This window comes from Pseudorca crassidens, chromosome 5 (assembly GCF_039906515.1).
Source record: "Pseudorca crassidens isolate mPseCra1 chromosome 5, mPseCra1.hap1, whole genome shotgun sequence".
Classification (NCBI taxonomy): Eukaryota; Metazoa; Chordata; class Mammalia; order Artiodactyla; family Delphinidae; genus Pseudorca; species Pseudorca crassidens.
This window is the reverse complement of record NC_090300.1, coordinates 90316034-90339659: the sequence shown is the minus strand read 5'-3', so window position 1 is coordinate 90339659 and position 23626 is coordinate 90316034. Positions and strand designations below refer to the sequence as shown.

The 23626-nt window shown below is 39.0% G+C and overlaps 3 protein-coding genes across 6 annotated transcripts in view; 2 read left to right on the top strand and 1 right to left on the bottom strand.

Moving 5' to 3' along the window:
* GTPBP8 (GTP binding protein 8) overlaps positions 1-15134 on the top strand; it is a 28614-nt gene extending 13480 nt beyond the window's left edge. The window contains exon 6 of one of the 2 annotated variants that reach the window (XM_067738901.1): positions 15053-15134. In XM_067738901.1, coding sequence (XP_067595002.1) covers positions 15053-15119 — 67 coding nt within the window. In that variant the 3' untranslated portion in view covers positions 15120-15134. Of the gene's footprint in view, positions 1-8; positions 7786-15052 lie in introns of those variants that run through there. The other variant, XM_067738900.1, reaches the window with a different exon arrangement.
* On the bottom strand, positions 10538-22769 carry NEPRO (nucleolus and neural progenitor protein). 3 transcript variants are annotated; one of them, XM_067738896.1, is made up of 9 exons: positions 22637-22769; positions 20870-21024; positions 18925-19004; positions 18413-18544; positions 17863-17940; positions 16080-16441; positions 15688-15749; positions 13245-13504; positions 10538-11568 (listed from the first exon to the last, which is right to left on the bottom strand). In XM_067738896.1, the coding sequence occupies exons 1-9, from the start codon at positions 22737-22739 to the stop codon at positions 11109-11111; spliced, it is 1692 nt and encodes a 563-aa protein (XP_067594997.1). In that variant the 5' UTR covers positions 22740-22769; the 3' UTR covers positions 10538-11108. The 3 variants fall into 3 exon arrangements, with proteins under 3 accessions (XP_067594997.1, XP_067594998.1, XP_067594999.1); XM_067738897.1 differs by lacking the exon at positions 22637-22769 and adding an exon at positions 22117-22584; XM_067738898.1 differs by lacking the exon at positions 22637-22769 and adding an exon at positions 22198-22584.
* The window catches only part of BOC (BOC cell adhesion associated, oncogene regulated), a 261869-nt gene continuing 260930 nt past the window's right edge, over positions 22688-23626 (top strand). The window contains exon 1 of the mRNA XM_067738890.1: positions 22688-22832. The gene's annotated coding sequence lies outside the window, so the exon portion shown is untranslated. The remainder of the gene's footprint in view (positions 22833-23626) is intronic.

The window sequence follows — 23626 nt, the reverse complement described above, 5'->3', positions numbered from 1 at the left end:
TTCCACAGTGCTGTGACCTATTCTGGAATCCATCTCTTGAGATGCTTTATAGCAAATATAACAGGAAATCTGGAGACTAATGGCTTCCAGTTTAGCTGAAGATTCAAAATTGTCTATGCCAACTGAAGTTAAAGACTTAGAATTTCAACATTGTTTTAAATGTTGTGTATCTGTAACTTGCAGGATCACTTCAGCTTTAAAACCTGCATATTCCCAAAGCAAGAATGAATTTGTGCCTGCAGCGGGGGAAAGGTTTATACATGATTGAATTATGCTGTTCATTAGAAGAGATACCAGCCATTTTTCCTGTTTTAACAAACTGACAAACAAGAGCATATAGAGGTCCATAAAATGCAAGTCTATTGCCTACTGTGTAGACAAGGTTTGCCATATTATTTATTGGGTTTTTGTCTTTTAAAGGAATGTCTATTATGTATATTTTATTAAAATATTACAATGGACTAGGTAAAAAAGGGGCTACTTTTCTGCTAAGCACTAATAGATAGGTTGAAGACAAATTCTTATATGTATGGCTATAACTTATCTTTTTTTAGAGACCTTATTTGAATATAAAAAAAATTATTCTTCATAAAATTTGAGTCAGTCCATACTGGAAGTACCAGTTATTTCAGGCTGGGGTCAGTTACCGTCACAGGGTTCAGAATCAGAAGACCAGAATTCAAGTTCCAGTTCTAATATTTATTACATGTTGGACGTTGGGCAAATTACTTGAGTTCTCTGAACTTCTTTTGTAACTCTTACCTCAAAAGCTATGAAGATTAAAATGTGAAAAGGACATCTGCATATTCTAAGTATTTGTAAAGCAAAACTAACTCAAGTATATAGCAAAATTCACAGGTAGATTTATCACAGAAAACATCCTGTCATAGAGGAAGTAACATTTTATCTAATGAAAGACCAAAAAGAAGTTTTAGGTGAGAAGGTGATTTGCAAAGGACAAGAGAAAAAAGTTGATTGGACAGTTTATAATTGGTTCATTACGATGCACAATGGAGGAAGGGAGGAAGATGGCGGAAGAGTAAGACGCGGAGATCACCTTCCTCCCCACAGATACATCAGAAATACGTCTACACGTGGAACTGCTCCTATAGAACACCCACTGAATGCTGGCAGAAGACCTCAGACCTCCCAAAAGGCAAGAGACTCGCCATGTACCTGGGTAGGGCAAAAGAAAAAACAGAAACAAAAGAATAGGGACGGGACCTGCACCAGTGGGAGGGAGCTGTGAAGCAGGAAAGGTTTCCACACACTAGGAAGCCCCTTCATGGGGGGAGACTGCGGGTGGCGGAGGGGGGAAGCTTCGGAGCCGCAGAGGAGAGCGCAGCAACAGGGGTGTGGAGGGCAAAGCGCAGAGATTCCCGCACAGAGGATTGGTGCCGACCGGCACTCACCAGCCCAAGAGGCTTGTCTGCTCACCCACTGGGGCAGGCGGGGGCTGGGAGCTGGGGCTTCGGCTGCAGCCACCAAAAAGCCTGTGTGCAAGCACAGGTCACTATCCACACCTCCCCTCCTGGGAGCCTGTGCAGCCCGCCACTGCCAGAGTCCCGTGATCCAGGGACAGCTTCCCTGGGAGAACACACGGGGCGCATCAGGCTGGTGCAACGTCACGCCGGCCTCTGCCGCCACACGCTCACCCCGCATCCATACCCCTTCCTCCCCCCTGTCCTGAGTGAGCTGGAGCTGCCAATTCAGCTGCTCCTTTAACCCCATCCTGTCTGAGCGAAGAACAGACGCCCTCAGGTGACCTACATGCAGAGGTGGGTCCAAATCCAAAGCTGAGCCCCGGGAGCTGTGCGAACAAAGAAGAGAAAGGGAAATTTCTCCCAGCAGCCTTAGAAGCAGTGGATTAAAGCTCCACAATCAACTTGATGTACCCTGCATCTGTGGAATGCCTGAACAGACAACGAATCATCCCAAATTGAGGAGGTGGACTTTGGGAGCAAGATATATTATTTTTTCCCCTTTTCTTCTTTTTGTGAGTGTGTATGTGTATGCTTCTGTGTGAGACTTAGTCTGTATAGCTTTGCTTTCACCATTTGTCCTAGGGTCCTGTCTGTCTGTAGTTTTTTGTTTCTTACTTTAAAAATTTTTTTTATTAATAATTATTTTTTATTTTATTTTTTCTTACTTTCTTTTATTTTATCCCCTCCCTCCCTCCCTCCCTCCCTTCCTTTCTTTTTTCTCCCTTTTATTCTGAGCTGTGTGGATGAAAGGCTCTTGGTGCTCCAGCCAGGCATCAGGGTGGGACAGCCAACTTCAGGATACTGGTCCACAAGAGACCTCTCAGCTTCACGTAATACCAAATGGTGAAAATCTCCCAGAGATCTCCATCTCAACACCAACAACCAGCTTCACTCAACGACCAGCAAGCTACAGTGCTGGGCACCCTATGCCAAACAACTAGCAAAATAGGAACACAGTCCCATCCATTAGCAGAGAGGCTGCCTAAAATCACAATAAAGCCACAGACGCCCAAAAACACACCACCAGACGTGGACCTGCCCACCAGAAAGACAAGATCCAGCCTCATCCACCAGAACACAGGCACTAGTCCCCTCCACCAGGAAGCCTACACAACCCACTGAACCAACCATAGCCACTGGGGACAGACACCAAAAACAACGGGAACTACGAACCTACAGCCAGTGAAAAGGAGACCCCAAACACAGTAAGATAAGCAAAATGATAAGACAGAAAAAAACACAGCAGATGAAGGAGCAAGGTAAAAACACACCAGACCTAACAAATGAAGAGGAAATAGGCAGTCTACCTGAAAAAGAATTCACAATAATGATAGTAAAGATGATCCAAAATCTTGGAAATAGAATAGAGAAAACACAAGAAACATTTAACAAGAACCTAGAATAACTAAAGAGGAAACAAGCAAGGATGAACAACAAAATAAGTGAAATTAAAAATACTCTAGAAGGGATCAATAGCAGAATAACTGAGGCAGAAGAACGGATAAGTGACCTGGAAGATAAAATAGTGGAAATAACTACTGCAGAGCAGAATAAAGAAAAAAGAATGAAAACAACTGCGGACAGTCTCAGAGACCTCTGGGCCAATATTAAATGCACCAACATTTGAATTATGCGGGTCCCAGAAAAAGAAGAGAAAAAGAAAGGGACTGAGAAAACATTAGAACAGACTATAGTTGAAAACTTCTCTAATATGGGAAAGGAAATAGCTAATCAAGTCCTGGAAGCACAGAGAGTCCCATACAGGATAAATCCAAGGATAAAGATGCCAAGACACATATTAATCAAACTATCAAAAATTAAATATTTATGAAAACATTAAAATCAGCAAGGGAAAAACAACAAATAACACACAAGGGAATCCCCATAAGGTTAACAGCTGATCTTTCAGCAGAAACTCTGCAAGCCAGAAGGCAGTGGCAGGACATATTTAAAGTGATGAAGGAGAAGAACCTACAACCAAGATTACCCAGCAAGGATCTCATTCAGATTTGATGGAGAAATTAAAACCTTTACAGACAAGCAAAAGCTGAGAGAGTTCAGCACCACCAAACCAGCTTTACAACAAATGCTAAAGGAACTTCTCTAGGCAGGAAACACAAGAGAAGGAAAAGACCTACAATGACAAACCCAAAACATTTAAGAAAATGGGAATAGGAACATACATATCGATAATTACCTTAAATGTAAATGGACTAAATGCTCCCACCAAAAGACACAGACTGGCTGAATGGATACAAAAACAAGACCCATATATATGCTGTCTATAAGAGACCCACTTCAGACCTAGGGACACATACAGACTGAAAGTAAGGGGATGGACAAAGATATTCCATGCAAATGGAAACTGAAAGAAAGCTGGAGTAGCAATTCTCATATCAGACAAAATAGACTTTAAAATAAAGACTATTAGAAGAGATAAAGAAGGACACTACATAATGATCAAGGGATCGATCCAACAAGAAGATATAACAATTGTAAATATTTATGCACCCAACATAGGAGCACCACAATACATAAGGAAAATACTAACAGCCATAAAAGGGGAAATCGACAGTAACACAGTCATAGTAGGGGACTTTAACACCGCACTTTCACCAATGGACAGATCATCCAAAATGTAAATAAATAAGGAAACACAAGCTTTAAATGATACATTAAACAAGATGGGGGACTTCCCTGGTGGCGCAGTGCTTGGGAGTCCGCCTGCTGATGCAGGGGACATGGGTTCATGCCCCGGTCCAGGAGGATCCCCCATGCCGCGGAGCGGCTGGGCCTGTGAGCCATGGCCGCTGAGCCTGTGCGTCCAGAGCCTGTGCTCTGCAACGGGAGAGGCCACCACAGTGAGAGGCCCGCGTACAGCAAAAAAAAAACCCCCAAAAAACAAAAACAAAAAAAACCAAGATGGACTTAATTGATATTTATAGGACATTCCACCCAAAAACAACAGAATACACATTTTTCTCAAGTGCTCATGGAACATTCTCCAGGATAGATCATATCTTAGGGCACAAATCAAGCCTTGGTAAATTTAAGAAAATTGAAATCGTATAAAATATCTTTTCCAACCACAACGCTATGAGACTAGATATCAATTACAGGAAAAGATCTGTAAAAATACAAACACATGGAGGCTAAACAATACACTACTTAATAACCAAGTGATCACTGAAGAAATCAAAGGGGAAATAAAAAAATACCTAGAAACAAATGACAATGGAGACATGACAACCCAAAACCTATGAGATGCAGCAAAAGCAGTGCTAAGAGGGAAGTTTACAGCAATAGAATCCTATCTTAAGAAACAGGAAACATCTCAAATAAACAACCTAACCTTGCACCTAAAGCAATTAGAGAAAGAAGAACAAAAAAACCCCGAAGTTAGTAGAAGGAAAGAAATCATAAAGATCAGATCAGAAATAAATGAAAAAGAAATGAAGGAAACGATAGCAAAGATCAATAAAACTAAAAGCTGGTTCTTTGAGAAGATAAAATGGATAAACCATTAGCCAGACTCATCAAGAAAAAAAGGGAGAAGACTCAAATCAATAGAATTAGAAATGAAAAAGACACTGCAGAAATACAAAGGATCTGACACTGCAGAAATACAAAGGATCATGAGCGATTACTACAAGCAACTCTATGCCAATAAAATGGATCATGAGAGATTACTACATGAGAGATTACTACAAGCAACTCTATGCCAATAAAATGGACAACCTGGAAGAAATGGACAAATTCTTAGAAATGCACAACCTGCCGAGACTGAACCAGGAAGAAATAGAAAATATGAACAGACCAATCAGGCACTGAATTGAAACTGTGATTAAAAATCTTGCAACAAACAAAAGCCCAGGACCAGATAGCTTCACAGGCTAATTCTATCAAACATTTAGAGAAGAGCTAACACCTATCCTTCTCAAACTCTTCTAAAATATAGCAGAGGGAGGAACACTCCCAAACTCATTCTATGAGGCCACCATCACCCTGATACCGAAACCAGACAAAGATGTCACAAAGAAAGAAAACTACAGGCCAATATCCCTGATGAACATAGATGCAAAAATCCTCAACAAAATACTAGCAAACATAATCCAACAGCACATTAAAAGGATCATACACCATGATCAAGTGGGGTTTGTTCCAGGAGTGCAAGGATTCTTCAATATACGCAAATCAGTCAACATGATACACCATATTAACAAATTGAAGGAGAAAAACCATATGATCATCTCAATAGATGCTGAGAAAGCTTTCAGCAAAATTCAACACCCATTTATGATTAAAACCCTGCAGAAAGTAGGCATAGAGGGAACTTTCCTCAACATAATAAAGGCCATATATGACAAACCCACAGCCAACATCATCCTCAATGGTGAAAAACAAACCATTTCCACTAAGATCAGGAACAAGACAAGGTTGTCCACTCTCACCACTCTTATTCAACATAGTTTTGGAAGTTTTAGCGACAGCAATCAGAGAAAAAAAAGAAATGAATCCAAATCAGAAAAGCAGAAGTAAAGCTGTCACTGTTTGCAGATGACATGATACTATACCTAGAGAATCGTAAAGATGCTACCAGAAAGCTACTAATCAATGAATTTGGTAAAGTAGTAGGATACAAAATTAATGCACAGAAATCTCTTGCATTCCCATACACTAATGATGAGAAATCTGAAAGTGAAGTTAAGAAAATGCTCTCATTTACTATTGCAACAAAAAGAATAAAATTTCTAGGAATAAACCTACCTAAGGAACAAAAGACCTGTATGCAGAAAATTATAAGACACTGATGAAAGAAATTAAAGATTATACAAACAGGTGGAGAGATATACCATGTTCTTGGATTGGAAGAATCACATTGTGAAAATGACTCTACTACCCAAAGCAATCTACAGATTCAATGCAATCCCTATCAAACTACCACTGGCATTTTTCTCAGAACGAGAACAAAAAATTTCACAATTTGTATGGAAACACAAAAGACCCCGAATAGCCAAAGCAATCTTGAGAACAAAAAACGGAGCTGGAGGAATCAGGCTCCCTGACTTCAGACTATACTACAAAGCTACAGTAATCAAGACAGTTTAGTACTGGCAGAAAAACAGAAATATAGATCAATGAAACAGGATAGAAAGCCGAGAGATAAACCCACGCACATATGGTCACCTTATCTTTGATAAAGGAGGCAAGAATATACAGTGGAGAAAGGACAGCCTCTTCAGTAAGTGGTGCTGGGAAAACTGGACAGGTACATGTAAAAGTATGAAATTAGAACACTCCCTGACACCATACACAGAAATAAACTCAAAATGGATTATACACCTAAATGTAAGGGCAGACAGTATCAAACTCTTAAGGAAAACATAGGCAGAACACTATGACATAATTCACAGCAAGATCCTTTTTGACCCACCTCCTAGAGAAATGGAAATAAAAATAAACAATGGGACCTAATGAAACTTCAAAGCTTTTGCACAGCAAGGGAAACCATAAACAAGACGAAAAGACAACCCTCAGAATGGGAGAAGATATTTGCAAATGAAGCAACTGACAAAGGATTAATCTCCAAAATTTACAAGCAGCTCATGCTGCTCAACAACAACAACAAAAAACCCAAACCAAAAATGGGCAGAAGACCTAAATAGACATTTCTCCAAAGAAGATATACAGATTGCCAAGAAACACATGAAAGAATGCTCAACACCATTAATCATTAGAGAAATGCAAATCAAAACTACAATGAGATATCATCTCACACCCATCAGAATGGCCATCATCAAAAAATCTAGAAACAATAAATGCTGGAGAGAGTGTGGAGAAAATGGAACACTCTTGCACTATTGGTGGGAATGTAAATTTGATACAGCCACTGTGGAGAACAGTATGGAGGTTCCTTAAAAAACTAAAATTAGAACTACCATACAACCCAGCAATCCCACTACTGGGCATATGCCCTGAAAAAACCAAAATTCAAAAAGAGTCATGTACCAAAATGTTCATTGCAGCTCTATTTACAATAGCCAGGACATGGAAGCAACCTAAGTCTCCATCATCGGATGAATGGATAAAGAAGATGTGGCACATATATACAATGGAATATTACTCAGCCATAAAAAGAAACAAAATTGAGTTATTTGTAGTGAGGTGGATGGACCTAGAGTCTGTCACACAGAGTGAAGTAAGAAAGAGAAAGACAAATACCGTACGCTAACACATATATATGGAATCTAAAAAAAAAAAAAAAAGGTCATGAAGAACCTAGGCGCAAGACGGGAATAAAGACACAGACCTACAAGAGAATGGACTTGAGGATACGGGGAGGGGGAAGGGTAATCTGGCACAGAGTGGGAGAGTTGCATGGACATATATACACTACCAAACATAAAATAGATAGCTAGTGGGAAGCAGCCGCATAGCACAGGGAGATCAGCTCGGTGCTTTCTGACCACCTAGAGGGGTGGGATAGGGAGGGTGGGATGGAGGGAGATGCAAGAGGGAAGAGATATGGGAACATGTGTATATGTATAACTGATTCACTTTGTTATAAAAAAGAAACTAACACAGCATTGTAAAGCAATTATACTCCAATAAAGATGTTAAAAAAAAAAGATTCAGAATGGAAAGACAAAGCCTTACTTTGAACTAATGTTAATGGAAAATATTTTTATGAAGATGCTACTGACCTATTCATATAAGTGGCTTAGCTTTTCAAAGTGAAGCTGAATATTATAATGTTACAGCAATAGCACTGGATAAAAAATTAACTCTGTAGAACAGCTTTGTGACTTCTTTTAGAAAATTCAATTCTGGATATGTTTTCAGTTTTATAGTTAGTTGTGGTGGTTTATTCTAATCAGCAGTGATTTAAGATTAAAAAAAAAAAAAAAAACTTTTAAGGGCTTCCCTGGTGGTGCAGTGGTTAAGAATCTGCCTGCCAATGCAGGGTACACGGGTTTGAGCCCTGGTCCGGGAAGATCCCACCTGCCGCGGAGCAGCTAAACCCGTGCACCACTACTACTGAAGCCCATGTGCCTAGAGCCCGTGCTCCACAACTAGAAAAAGCCTGCAAGCAACAACGAAGACTGAATTCAGCCAAAAATAAATAAATAAAATAAATTTTTAAAATAACTTTTAATATAGGCATTCACCGAGTAAAATATGTAACAACAGAATTTGTTAAAAGTCATCTTTCTACCTGCCAGTGTTTTTTTTACTGCTTGTCTTAGCCTTGGTTCTGGTTCTCCTAAAAGCACGGCCCAAGACAAAAGCTTGCATCCAGTAGTTTACTGGGGATGTGATCCCAGCGAACAGGAGTGAAGGGGAAATGAAACAGATGGCAGGAAAGCCAATCAAGGACACATTGAGTTGGAAACAACATAGTACTAGGGCTTGATCTTGAGCAGCCTTATTAAATGTGCCTCTGAATTGTCTTTGAAGGGCGGTTAGAGGACAGTGCCACACCTCTCCTAAGCTGTATATGTCCAGATGCCAAGCAGTTCCTGTAGCTTGTCAGAAGCCAGGAGGCAAGGTGCAGTTGCCCAGTCCTGCTTGAAACTGGTTGCCATACTAGTGGTCAGGTAAGAGGCCAAGAGGATTTGAAGTGACATATGGGAGGTCTACCACACTGCTCTTAAAATGACCAGAGTGTTTTAATGCCACCCAAAGTGATTAAATTGGTATTCACTATGATGACGCTAACAGTATTCTCTAATCTAATTTACTGGATAAGTTATGGGTTTGTATATTTAAGATTTCACTTTTAAAAATTTAAAACATTTGAATTTAAGTTGTTTGGAAAAAATAACATAGAATACTATGTTCCTTATATATAAATTATCATTTTATGGACACATGAAGCTCTTTACATTTTTCCCAGAATTTTAAGGGTCAGATGGGAGGAGGAGATAAAGAAACATACTCCAAAGGAACATTAATGAAGTAGAAAAAAAATGCTAGGCTTATAGTCTAATCCAGTTTTACCTTAGACAATTCACTGAACTACTCTGTTTTTTTCCAGCGAAGGATGACCTCCAAAGTCTCTTCCGGCTGTAAAAGTTTATGATTCTTAGACAATAATGCCACTAAAGGGAGGGACCTAAGCCCAGGGAAACCTACTAGCTCCACACGACTACTGGAGGCATGTTCAAATAAAAATAGACGCAAGACCTGACCTTAAATCTTAGAAGCTGGTGGCTATTTCTAGACTTGTCATGAATGAGACTTCCTTGGTATTGTCCATGTTTTAAAGCACTAAGTAGCTCTACCACCTTGTAGGAAACCAGGAGAAATATAAACAATAAAAAGTGACTAGAGATTGATTAAGAACTCTGAATTAAATAGGATATTTAGCAAGTCTTCAGAAAAGGAAGCTAAACCAGCATTTATCTAACTTTGCATTTTGGGCTACTTGCATCAAAATCACCTGAGCCCCTTAATAAAAATGCAGGCTTCTGGTCCTCTCCCCTAACCATATTTATCGATCTCTTTGGAAGGGACTCAAAACCTGCATTTTTAAATAACCCACCAAGTGATTCTCAAAACATCCTACAGTTTGAGAACCTCTGATACAGTATTGTAGGTAAGTGGGAAAATATACAGAAAGCAGATGAGGAAAGAACAAGGCCAGATAAAGAAAAAAAAGGATGCTAAAAAATGATAGGATGGCTGAGGAAAGGAAGGATGCAGTATATACTAGGGCACTGTTTCATTTTTCTATAAATTACTGTATATAAACAGAAAACTTAAGCCTATAACCTGCTGAACAAATAGCTTATTAACCTAATTCTAGAAAACTAGAACATTTGAAAGATACCTCAAACTTCACATCATTATTTGAAAATATGTAAGATTTACCTTCTCAGAGCAATTGTATGAGCAACATACAAATAATCAGATGACAACATCAGCACCAAATTATGAATTTATTTTTAGCCTCATTGGGTTGGTTGATTTTGTGTCTCCTTAGCTTTATCTTTTCATCTAACTTTCTCGCCTCCTTCTACTTTGTGTATAACCACAAGTCACTTTACATCCTTTTTGAAAAAAATTTTATTTGGACTCAGTCACTAGCACCCAAATAAATAAACAAAAGCCCCCACAAATTTTGTGGAACTCCAAAAGCATTTTAATATGCCCTCCTGTGTGGTAAGGTTAACAAATGAAGTGAAATAATGGTTGTGACCACTCCCTGGTAATAGTGGCAAAACTTCTATGATAATTCTAACAGACAGAAGAGGGCACAACTGTTAAAAGCTACAAACCTTGGTGTTCAGAAGAGCACTTAGCTACAATGGAGCCATTAAGGCTAAAGTGACCTTTTTGGTGATTCCTTGCTACTAAGGCACAGTGTAGGTTTTGCAAACCTAATTATTCAGATCCTAATTAAGTCAAAAATTGACTGTTAGTCAAATACTTGTCAGTTAAATGACACAAAGCTATGACAAGCGTTTACTGAACTAAAATGAACTGCTCTACAATGTTGCACTTAAGCAGCTCCTCTGAGTACAAATGGTACTTTCAGATCTTTCCAGATCTCAGCTGTTATACTTAAAACAGAACACTGGAGCAGTTGGTTAACCAGTTAAAAGTCTCACATATGAGCATCTAAACTCCCATTAAAGCAAAAATATCATCAATGTCGTCTGTCTCCTTAGTGATTCCTGATGTATTATGTTTATTTATTTGCATCGTTGTCCAAGAATCAGTTTCATTTTCATTGCTTTCTATAAGAGTTTCATGAATTTGTTTCTCCTTAGTTTGTATGACAGGACTTGAAACTCTTCTACTCAACACTTGCTTATTGTTAGGGTAGAGATCAGTTGTACAAACTGTAGGGTGTGAGAGTCTCCCTTTAATGATATCGGTAGCGCTCTGAGTCCCTTGAGGGGGCTGCTGGGTTTCCTTTAAAAGAGTCGACTGCAACTTTCTCTGTGGTTTCCTTCGTTTCAATGAAAATTTATTCTGTGATCTTCGTCTCAGATGATTCTTCAAAGTTTTGCTACCTGAGCCTTGAAGAAGGCAGTTGCAAATTGATGTTTTTATGCACTCTAGTTTCTTTGGCAAACTTTAAGACAGAGAGAGGAAAAATTGGAGATTGTTAAGATGCAGAAAAACATTCTCAGAAACTTTTGTCTCCCTTTTACCAACTTCCAATTGAAAAATATTTATAAGTCCTATGCCTGTGTACAACTCCAGAATCATAAGGAAATAGGAGCTTCAACCCAAGTCTGTGTTTTCAGAGCACAACTTCCCTCTGATTTAGATTGTGAGCAAATGTGTCCCCATTATGTTTCCAAAGTAAAGTAGCTCCTACAAGTAGCAAGGTAACTGAATGGTGAGATATCTCCATATTTTAGTGCCAGAGCTCTTCCCCGATAATTGCTAATCTGTTCATAATATAATAGGAATGGAACTGGGGAAAAGATGAATCACAAATAGAAAAATTGCTAGGATGCATCAACCCATTTCTGGATTAACAGATTCATATTACGGCAGGAAATGAACAAAGAAAAAGGAATAAAAGTGAAGAGGGAGTTTATGTAGAATGAGAAAACAGGGCTCCTGGCATAGACATAATGACAGCCTTGAGCTGCCCTAACTGTGATTCATATATCATCTTCAAATTTGGGAATTTGGAACTCAAATGGCCAGTTACTTTAGGTGTTTTGCTTCTGAATAGGGTACACTGCCACAAGGTACATCGGTACCCTGCTAACTGCCTTTTTGTGATAGACTGCAAAAGATTAGCATGAGTCTGTATCTCCTACATTACCCTATTCCTTTTTAAACAAATATAGAACTTTGAGGAAGCCCATTTTAATGTAGTAATTCATGATCTCTGTTTCCAAACCATTTTGTCTTACCATAAGCAGTAATCTTTAATTGAGGAGAGGGTAGGTGTACTTCCCAATTGAAATGGAAATAGGAAGAATGAAAACAGAAGGATCAGAGGATCTGCACTGAGTTCTAGATCTCCAGCTCTAATACCCTGAGTAAAATCCTGTCTTTCCTCATCTATATAATATGAATAATACTACCTACCTCACAGAGTTATTGTGGACATTAAATAAAATTCAAATGTACTACAAATATATTACTGAAACAGCAAACCAGGGCAGAATAAATGGACACTATATTTTTGTGGGGTGCAAAATAATGGTCTAATCAAATAACTACTAGTTTCTTACCCTCTGCATTAACTTTTAATTATCATCTCTGCCTCATCTACCTCTGACTTTACATGCAGTCTTGAACAGAACACCTCCATCTTAGGCTGAGTTTCTACTCTAGAATTTAATGTAAAAACCCTTAACTTCCCCAACAGCTTTTAATGAAAACTTGCTATAAAACCATCAATATATATATTTTTTACTAAAATAGGAATATCTTTTCCATAAATTTTTAAAGAAAATTTAACAAATTTTAGACTGTGATTCACCCACGGGAACCATTATAAAGCCCTGAATAGATAGAGTAAGTCCCCTACATACAAACGAGTTCCATTCCGAGAGCATGTTCTTAAGTCCAATTTGTTCGTCAGTCCAACAAAGTTAGCCTAGGTACCCAACTAACACAATCGACTATATAGTACTGTACTGTAATAGGTTTAACACAACTGTACTTTAAGTAGGTCTCAACTTTAGACTACTGGACATTAAAAAGGCTAACTTGAATATATATACTTTTGCCCTAAATGATAATAGAAAAAGTAAAGAAATACAATTTTTGTGATGTACCTACCTATAGCCTTGAGCTTCCACATGTTTAAGCCGGTTGCTTTTAAGAAGTTTATTACCCAGAAAGGTGGTCTGAGCCTTGAGTTTTTTGCTCCTACACCACAGAATTGCCATTTGGATCTCTTCAGAAAGTTGTAGGAAAGTGTCAGTTTCTCGGAATCTTTGCACAAGACTTTTTACACAGGGAGTTCCTATTGCTTTCCAAGAAGAACGTTTGGTTGCCTTTAGTTTGGATTGAGAACATTTAAACTCAAAACTGTTCGCCTGAAATATGGAACGATGAGAAAAATATATTGGATTTGTTACTGACTTACATAACAACAGAGAGAAGCTGACTCACAGACTATAAAAATTTGAAAATATGTCTTTTTAAAAGAAGGAAAAAAAGTTTTTTCAGCCCACTATGCTTTCCTTTCTTTTTTTTTTGCCGCTCGGCTTGTGGGATCTTAGTTCCCCAACCAGGGATTGAACTCGTGCCCCCTGCGGTGGAAGCGCAGAGTCCTAACCACTGGATGGCCAGGGAATTCCCTTCCTTTTTCTTAAAAATGTTTTTATTCACTGCTCCTAACACAAGATTTTTTCCCCTCTGTGCTACAGCAGATCCCATCTATAGCTAAATTCAGCTGTATACAGGTGACAATATAAATATTTGCATACATATCTATTTATTTAACCTATACATACGAATAAAACTCCACATGATTAAGTATTGGTCAAAGCCTATCTAGTGGGAAAAAAATCACTGAAGAGCCCTCTTCCTCTAATACTGGACTACCACAACTTGTTTTTCATTTATTTCTATATCCTGAGTCACCCTCCTCAATGATGGGTCATAAATGTTATTGAAAACATGTGAGAATGGGGATGATTGCTGAATGTATGTTAAAAATGCTTAACTGAGCAACATTTCCAACTCCAATCCAACCATCTTTTGATGTGGCACCTTTGGTCTCTTCAACCTCATCTTTCTATATCAAGTCAAGTTTGAATTTTATCAACTTTTACTGTTTATTGAAATATGCCACCTAGTAGGTCTGCTTCCATCCTCTGTTCAAAACTTACCTTCTTCCAAATTTCTCACTCTCAAGAACATAAAGTAGTAGAAAATATGAAAGCAGAGACCTATCAACACTTTGTGTTGGTGATCCATAAAAGTTTGACCTAAAAGTAAGATAAGCATATTGGTGCTAAATGCTAAAAATATGGTAGTCATTGGTCATGCTGGAAACAGCTCACCTAGGAACAGGTGGACGGACTGCAGAAAGTTTCAAGAGTCACAGAGAGCCGTAGTTATTAAGAGAGAGAGCTGACGAAACTATTTGGAGGACTGGTGTAAAGATAAAGGACAAAGACTATGAAACCAAACTGCCTGCATTCAAATCCCAGTTCTGCCCCATATCTGCTGTGTGGCCTGTGCAAATTTCTTGTCCTTTCTGTGCCTTAATTTTCTCATCTGAAATATGGCAACAGTAATAATAGCACCTACCTCACAGGGCTTTTGCAAGGATTATATGAGTTAACACATATAAAGTGTTTTGAACAATGCCTGGCAAAGAGTAAATGCAACGTAAGTGTGATGATGATCATATCTTCCTCTGGAACTTGTGAATCGGACAAAATATAAATGCAAACTGGAATCCTTGTAAGCCTTCAAGAAAGCACTGACTCATTAGAAATGATTAAGAATTCTTGAATGGAAAAAATAACCCATGAAGGAAACCAGAAGAAAACAGTTTTGAAAAGAGAAAGGGTAAAAGAAGTCAAGAAGTTACTGATGAAAGAGGATGACATTGATGTACTTATCCATGTCAGGTCCAGAACAAACAGAATTTGCAGACACTGGCCAAGGAGAGGAATCAGGTTAAAGCTTGAATGCTGACAGGAAGAAAGAAATAGAAGCCTCATGACAAAGGATGAGGATGACGATAATGACGATGAAAGTCGGTAACAATATCTAACACCAATTAAATGCTTACCACACTTTAGACTCTGTGCTGAACACTTTACATGAACTAAAACTGGCACAACCCTATGAGGTACATACTGTTATTAGAAACAGAGGTATGGACAGGCCAAGAAACTTACATAAGTCACAGAGTAGTACAAACCAAAGCCAGGACTCAAACCACTTCTGTTTGATTGTAAAGCCCATACTCTTAAGCTGCAGTACAATCCACTCCTATGATGGATCCTAGGATCACTTTAAAATTCTAGCAAAACTCTTAGTAAAATGTTTCTGAAGGCACCGTATTAACTGAATTAACTACATGCACTCAAATCCCTTGGGAATGCCTCTATTCATTCAGAAACACACACTGAGAACTAAGATGGCACTACTCTTAGAGTTGGGGATAAAAACAGAAGATTCAGTCCCTGCCATTGGTAAGTGGCATCTACTCTACAAATCAGCAGAAATCATAAGCTATATTAAAATAAGCCAGACAAACCTGAATAGCTCTGTGTTTCAGCTGTTTGCAGAAAGCCCTTACGTCAAATTCTGATGACTTTTCTGTGAAGATGGAAAGATCACAGATACAAAAACTTAGGCATACTATTTTTAAATCAACAAATTCTTATGTGCATGACTACATTTCTTGCCAAATTACTACAAGAGAAACAAAGGGAATTAAGCAAGCAAAGAACTATGAAGCAACAACAGAAACAACTTTATATGCTCAAGCTGAGAAAACACAGGTATTAACATACCTCTCTAAGAATAATCAGAGTTAAAATTAAGAAGATGCTGAATTTCTTCCTACACAATGCATGACTACATTGTAATTTCAAAAGTTTTTTTGTTTGTTTTTTTTAGAGTATGTGCCATATCAAAGCAAATTACCTTTTAAGATTTTCTTATTCTTTACTGGCTGTCCAAGATCCACATTATTCTGAGTATTGATCTTCATTTGTTTAGCTTTTTTGGAAATTCTAAGTAATGTTTCTTCACTGGACCTCTGTGATTGCTCTTTTGTTAAAAATAGTTTATTTAGCAGTTTAGTTACTCCTTTAGCTGCAAAAGCTGTAGGCATTTTTTTCTTAAAGATTTCAAAGTAGGGCTCTCCTAAAAATTCAGCAATATCAGAAGGAAAGGTAAAACCTTTGAAGTAAGGCAATGGTTGAATCCTGGAGACCTCTTGAAGTAATCCAAACAATGGCTCATATAAAGAAACCAGCCTTTTTAAAACATCTTTATAGAGAACCCTAGAGAAAGAAGAAGGATCTCATGAATTAGCTAGTAATTATCATTTGCAGATTACATAATAATAAGAGAGTCAGGGCTTCCCTGGTGGCGCAGTGGTTGAGAGTCCGCCTGCCGATGCAGGGGACATGGGTTCGTGCCCCGGTCCGGGAAGATCCCGCATGCCGCGGAGCGGCTGGGCCCGTGAGCCATGGCCGCTGAGCCTGTGCGTCTGGAGCCTGTGCTCCGCAACGGGAGAGGCCACAACAGTGAGAGACCCGCGTACCACAAAAAAAAGTAAAAAAAGTAAAAAAAAAATAATAAGAGAGTCAAAGCTGAAAATAATGCCTGTGAATCTGCCACTATAGATTAAAAAAACGCTCAAGCGGACACTTGCAAAGAGCTAGATTAGTCCAGCCTAAACAGAAAAATGCAAGTACAAAATGCTATATAAAACCAAATAAAGTACTACATGGAGAGATATCTCAAAAGATGTGCCTCAAAATCTTAAGTGTGGTTTTATCTAGATGATGAGATTTTAGGCAAATTTCAGGTTCTTTGCATTTTTTCTATTTTTAAAAGTTTCTTAAAATAACCATGTATTATTATTATAATCAGCAAAAATCAAAGCTATTTTCATTATAGGAATAATGAAGGTTTGATATTTTAAAATAATACAATTAGTAATTCTAACACTGTTAGTACTAAAAACAAGCAGAATAAAAAATAAGATGATTGGAAATAGTACTTGAGATATCCAGGTTAAGATATCAAAGCAAGGTTTAGAGAGAATTTTCTCTCTTTTTTTTGGCTTTCATTCAAATTAGAGCTTATCAAACCAATTGTTTAAAATGGCCCAAAACAGTTCTCCTTATAAATATGGGCAGATTTTGAATCCAATTATCCATCAAATAAGTTTCATAATATATATTGTGAGATGCAAGGGAAGGGCTCTTTGGTTTGCAACTAGTATTATCAGTGTTCTTTACATCAACTAACTATGGCTCAAAAAGCAGTGGTGGTTCAGGTGGAAGAAAGGAATCTAGAAAACATAAGGAAGGTAATTGCCATTAAAAGTTAGAAACCTAATGGCAGAAACAAATGATACAGACTGCTCAGGAACACCTTCATTTTAAATGGCCCAGCTGCTGAATGATTAGAGGAACCCTTTTTTTTTTTAAATTCCAGCTGCTAATCCTAGGAATTCATTTGCTTAGTTGTTTAGTGTTGAGGTGATCTCATGGATTCAGATTCAAAGCCTAATCCTTTGACATAACCATCAAAACTTAGCTTCCCAATCTACCCCAAATAAACTCTGATCAAATGAAGAAACAGAATTCCTGCACCTTCAGCATCCCATGGGAAAGCAAATATGAAAACTACTAATAAGAAACTTAGTCTGAGTTAGAGAAATGAAGGATTTCAAAGGTACATACATACATACCATAACCTGCTCACCAGCCCAACCATCACAAGGTTTAAAATAATGAATTCTTGCAAACCTAGATGTTTCACAGTCAAGCTGGAGAATCAAGTTAAAATTGGAAAACAGAATCAAAGGAATTTAGGTTTCTTTAAGTTACATTTATGAAAAAAACAGACTGGAAGTAGAAAGAATTTTCTTGAAGGAACTAAAACCTTAAAACATGTTCTATTTAAGTCACGGAAGCTTAAAAATAAAGTAATATACACTCTGCTAGAGGAAAAATAAAGTAATACACACTCTGCTAGAGGTCTCATATAAATTTAGTTTCTAAGATTAAGAATTTCTAACAGTCAGTGCCCTTAGGATAATACATACTAGGTAGAGACAGAAGTCTCTGGCAATGGCTATATCAGGCAAATCCCAGGAAAAGGAAGCCAAAGAGCAAAATTTTAAGAATTCCCATAAGTTATAACTCCTACAGACTCCCTAGCTTTCAAATAGAAATACTATTAAATATATCCCAACAATTCCAATTCAGAAGAAGGTACTTTAGTTGATTCAAGGATACAGAAATGTCTTGCAGCAACAGTCCAACAAGCGAAGTAGCAACTTGCAGGCTCCCAAAATCTTCATCAACACCAGTTCCACCACTGGTTGGCTAGGGATGACACATGCTTTGGTATTTACAGGCTGATTTTCACTTGGCAAAAACAGAAAAGTACATTACTTTCATTCTTAAATATAAAGCACTTATATAGCAGTTTTCAAGTGCAGACTTGCTTTAAGCTCAATTTGAGGTAGTTATGTTTAATAATGACTCACTGAAGTTGACTGACACTTATGTTTCAAAATAATCTACCATGACCCAGATTTCAATGTCACATCATTTCCTCCCACTGGCCAAGAGAGGGAGATTACCACAGAATACCAGGGGCCTTTTATTGAAACAAAATTTGTACAGCTAAGGTATAATTGTTTATATTCTAACAATAAGTGAAGCAAGTCTAAAGCGAGATCACAGCAAGACACTGGGTTTCCAGCCCACCAAAAAGCCCATTACAAAGCAACTGGACCACTTACTTAGAAGAAAATGACTCAGAGAGATCTTGAATTGAACCTTCCAAATTCATGTTTTTCAAGCGTTTTAAACATTGTTCAACCTGAAAGGGGAAGAGCAGCTCATGTGTGACACAGACAAAGCCACTGATGTGACCAGGAAAACAAAGAAATACAAAATTTCAAAGTATGGAAATACACTCAATGCCAAAGAATGCCTTTTTTTAAGGGTAAAGAAACCCATAGCCCAAAGCAATTGCTTCTGGTTAAAAATTTGAAATTTATCCAGCCAAATAAATTCTTCAAATCAGGTTATGACTAAGAATTTATTGTACTACATGCCAGGATGTGCTTGATGCTATAAAGGGGACCAAGGTAAGTATAAGATTATTCTCAAGATTTTATTTTTTCTGAAGCAACATGATTTCTAATAGTGAAACTATTAAAACAAGACAGTAAATTATTAAGTACTAAATTTCAACAGTCTGTAAGTGCCACAGACATAAGGGATCAAGTGATAGAGGGATTGGGCATTGTAAACATACAGGACCAGGTGAGCAAAGGCTCAGAGGAGGGAACGAATGTGGTGAGTAGGAGGACTCAGGAAGAGTTCAGGCCGTCTGAAATACAAAATATATGAAGATGAAGACCAGAGAGAAGCCTGAGCTAAGGAAAACTGAAGAGGCCAGATCACGAGGGATCTTGTAAGTTAACCTAAGAGGCTTCCTCTTTATTCAGGAGACAGTGGAGAAATATTAAAACTTAAAGCTGTGTTTTAGGATGATTAACCTGGCTTTGGTACACATGAATATGCCAGAGTGGAGGAAAGACTGGAAGATGAAAGATCAGTCAGAATTGCAAGATGACTAACAACTGACAAGGTCAGAAAAAAGAAATGGCAGCCAGAACTAAAAAGGGACTAGATGCAGAGAAAGTTTTGACTGATCAGTTGGCCGGATAGGAGAGCTACGTAAAAGAAAGAAGCAGAGAAAACAGAACACCAAATTTTTCTGACCGGATAATTATTCGCAACTTGGAAGCCGGGAGGAGAAATACGTATGTTAGATCTGAGATGGTAAGTTTGGTTTTGGCGTTAAAGACTCAGAAGGAGATAAAAGCTGCCCCAGAGAAGAAAAGAAAGACCATGATCCCAAATCTTCCTTTGATGAAAAAATCTTCATCTTTTTTGCCTTAAGTAATGGGAGTGGAAAACTAACCAGAGAGCATGAATCTGTAAGGTTAGAGACTATGTCTGTCTTTTTCATCCTGTACACCTAGCACGAAGCACAGTGCCTGGCACATAGAAAGTTTCAAAAATACTTGGAGAATTAATAAAATGAATGAATGAATGGACACGTAAGGAACTCAGGTTAGGAGGCTCTACTCTGTGGTGTAGTCCCTGAGCTGGAGGGCCCAATTTTGTCTTTAACTCCAAAAGTTACACAAAACCACTTTACACAACTTGTTATATACTCATTCAATATATCACCGATTAGATTACATACCCCACAATATATAGACTGCAACTTTGTTCTTTTTATGATTTTGGGATTTTGATTATGGTCAGGAAAATTGTTTCTTAATCCAAACCTCTGTCTTGATCAAAGTACTCAATCTTTAAACTAGGCAGAGGCATGGTACTTTATTATAGATTGCATATAATGAAGAAAATTTTTCATAAAAATTACCTATAATAAGATAAATAAATAAAAAGTAAACATAAAAACAAAAAATTACCTACCTACTAGAAACAAGACTGGGAAAGAATGCAACATAGTTCCTTTTTAAATTGTTTTTTGAAATGCTTTCAGGGGAAGAAAAAAAAAAAAAGCCCACATGCAATTGCAAGATGACCTATAAATCACAAGTAAGTTACTGCGATTAAGTTACAAAATATTAAATGGCAGTGTGATCTCCATCTTCATCAACTCAAACATGTTGAGTATTAAACACAGGGCTCCCACCTTACCTGTTTGAGGGCCAAATGGGGCTTGTGGCGGCCCATTCTGTTGTGATTGCTGTAAAGGACTGCACATAATACATCTGTTTCTGCATCTAAGATTTGGCTCTTCAGTGACAATGTAACGAGACAGCATTCTTTAATTACAGCTGCAATGCAAAGGTCTAAAGCAGAGATGTTTCGTAAGACTTAATATGCATTTCTACATTAAGTATATTCTATAAAAAATACAATGAAAGAAGCATATTTCCTTATGTTTTAAAGAAATCAAGAACAAATTAACATAATCAGCCTCACCTGTAAGAACATAATTAATGTTTCCAAGTATGTGAGAAGTGACATAGGAAGGAAGTGATCGTACAGTGACAGATGATATCAAGTCCAGGAAATCATTAAGAGAACATGTGTTAAAGTAGAATGTACATCTTTACACCACATTTTATCATGATCTTAATAATCTTTCATACGAATACTCTGCAGTCATTTGGTGTACACTTAACACTTCGAGTACCTTAAAGGTGGGACGTGTTGTATACTTCTCTACCACTTTAAGAATATATTCAGAAGAGAAATCACTATAACAGCTGGAAATTATATTACATAATGAATGTCTGACTGAACACGGGGTGCTTATTTAGTAAGACAAGGTAACAGCCTCCTAGTCTGAAAAAGCTGTGAACAGAAGATGGGAGTAAATATGTTCTCTATGGCTCTAAGGGTAGCAGTAGCATCCTAAGTGGCAGTAACGCAAAGGAAGACTTACACACTATGTGGAGAACTTTCTTACTATACGAACTATTTGAGGCCAGAATGGGCTGCCTTTGGGGTGGGGGGAGACTTGGTGAATTTCCACGCCTAACAGAATCCTGTTAAAGAATCTTTGAATAGAGGAAGGGGTAAGATTAATCTGTAAACTGAGCAGGATGGATGGATGGGGAGGGGGATGTGATGATTAGATAAGTTACAAGTATTTAATAATAACAGCTGTCATTTGAGTGTTTATTTACTGTATCAGGCATTGTTCCAAATGCTTTACCTATAATGTTAATTCTTTCATCAGAACAGCTCTATGAGGCAAGTACTATTTTTATCCCCATTTGAAAATGCGCTTAAGCCCAGAAAGGTTAAATAATGACATTTCCCACTCCTCACCCCAGCTCCAGCAGAGAGAAGAGCCAGGATTCAAACCCAGGCAATTTGGCTCCTGAGCCCAGCGTGTACTGCCCTACTGCCTAATAACGGCAATGCCACCATACCTTGATAGAACACTTTAGACCACGCTCTCCTAAATGACATCATTAGATCCTCCGAACAACCCGGTGATAGGGAAAACTAACCCCATTTTACAGATAAGAAACGAGGGATCCAGAAAGATTGCGGTTTAACTGCAGAGTGCTTGAGTGACGACCCGCAGCCTCTCAGAGGCAGAGGTCGAGAAAGACTGAGGGGGAACCACAGCACTTGGTGGCCTGAGTGAACGCAGGGTCCCCAAGCAGCAATTTTTCCTGACGCTAGCTGCGTCCGTCCTCTTTCCCATTTCGGTGCGGGGCTGGATCTTGGGCCCCAGCCAGGCCCTGCGGTAGACTCGATGGGTCCAGCGAGGAACGGCGATGCCTGCAAAATTCCTCAGCAAGCTCTAGGACCCAGGCCTCTATCGGTCGCGGCCCTGCGCAGCGTCCCGCGGGTTCCGGAAGTCCCGCCCCCACCCCGCGCACGTGCGCCTGCCTGACGCCTCCTCCGGAAAAGCCTGCACCCCTCGCCGGGCGCCTCACTCACCCAGCGCCGCGCCGGGGTCCTGTACGGTCACTGTGCTGCGGCTCCCCGCCTTAGGGAGCCTCACGCGGTTCCATGGTTGCGGGCCCGGCAGCAGCGCAGCCATCTTGGGAGGCAGGAGAGGGACTGGGAAAGGTGGACCTGGGCGAGACCCAGTGGAGCGACCGAAGGAGGGGCGATGAGCCGACGTCAGGGGAAGGTAGAGGGCAAGGGGTGGGGCGGGGGCGGGGCCCGGGAGGGGAAAGGGGCGGGTCCTTCACGAAATAGTGGACCAAGTACGGTGAACCTGAAGAACCCAGAGAGTCATCCAGCCCCTGGTCACTAATACCTGGCCGCGTATCAGAATTACTTGGGAGAATTTGGGGGAACCGCATCCCTGTACTACTCAATGAGAATCTCGGAATGGGGCGAGGAATCCGCCTTGTGTTTATGCTTCCCCACGGAAGCACAACCAGTTTCGGTGCTACTTCAAGGTATTTTACAGATGTGGAAAGTGAGGTCCACAGTTGAGTTGGTGCATACGCCCCCATCTCCACCTCAACCATTAGCGGAAAAGGAAGAAATGAAATAAAGAGGCTTATGCAAAGTGTGCATTTGTAACGCAGAAGTAATTTAAGTTAGTCAAGGAAGGCTCTACCTGGAGCAGCAGCAAAACCACGATCATAGAAACTTGGAGGCCGTCTGACTCTCCATCAACCCCATCTTCTGTCAGTGTCCAAAACAAGACGATATACCAAGCTTTCCTGATCCTCACTTCATTTATATCTTTCTAATAGTTCATTTATCTTCAGCTACCCTGATACCAGCTTACTTAAGGCCCCCCGCGAATGTATTAGAGAGGCAGTTAGTGGGTTTTGAAGACGGACCAGCAAGGTTTTGATTCTAGATCTGCCCTTTACTAGCTCTATGATCTCAGGAAGGTTACCTAACTCCTCCAAATCTTAGTGTTCCTACAGGTAAAATGAAGATAATAATACAAACTTATAAAGTGCT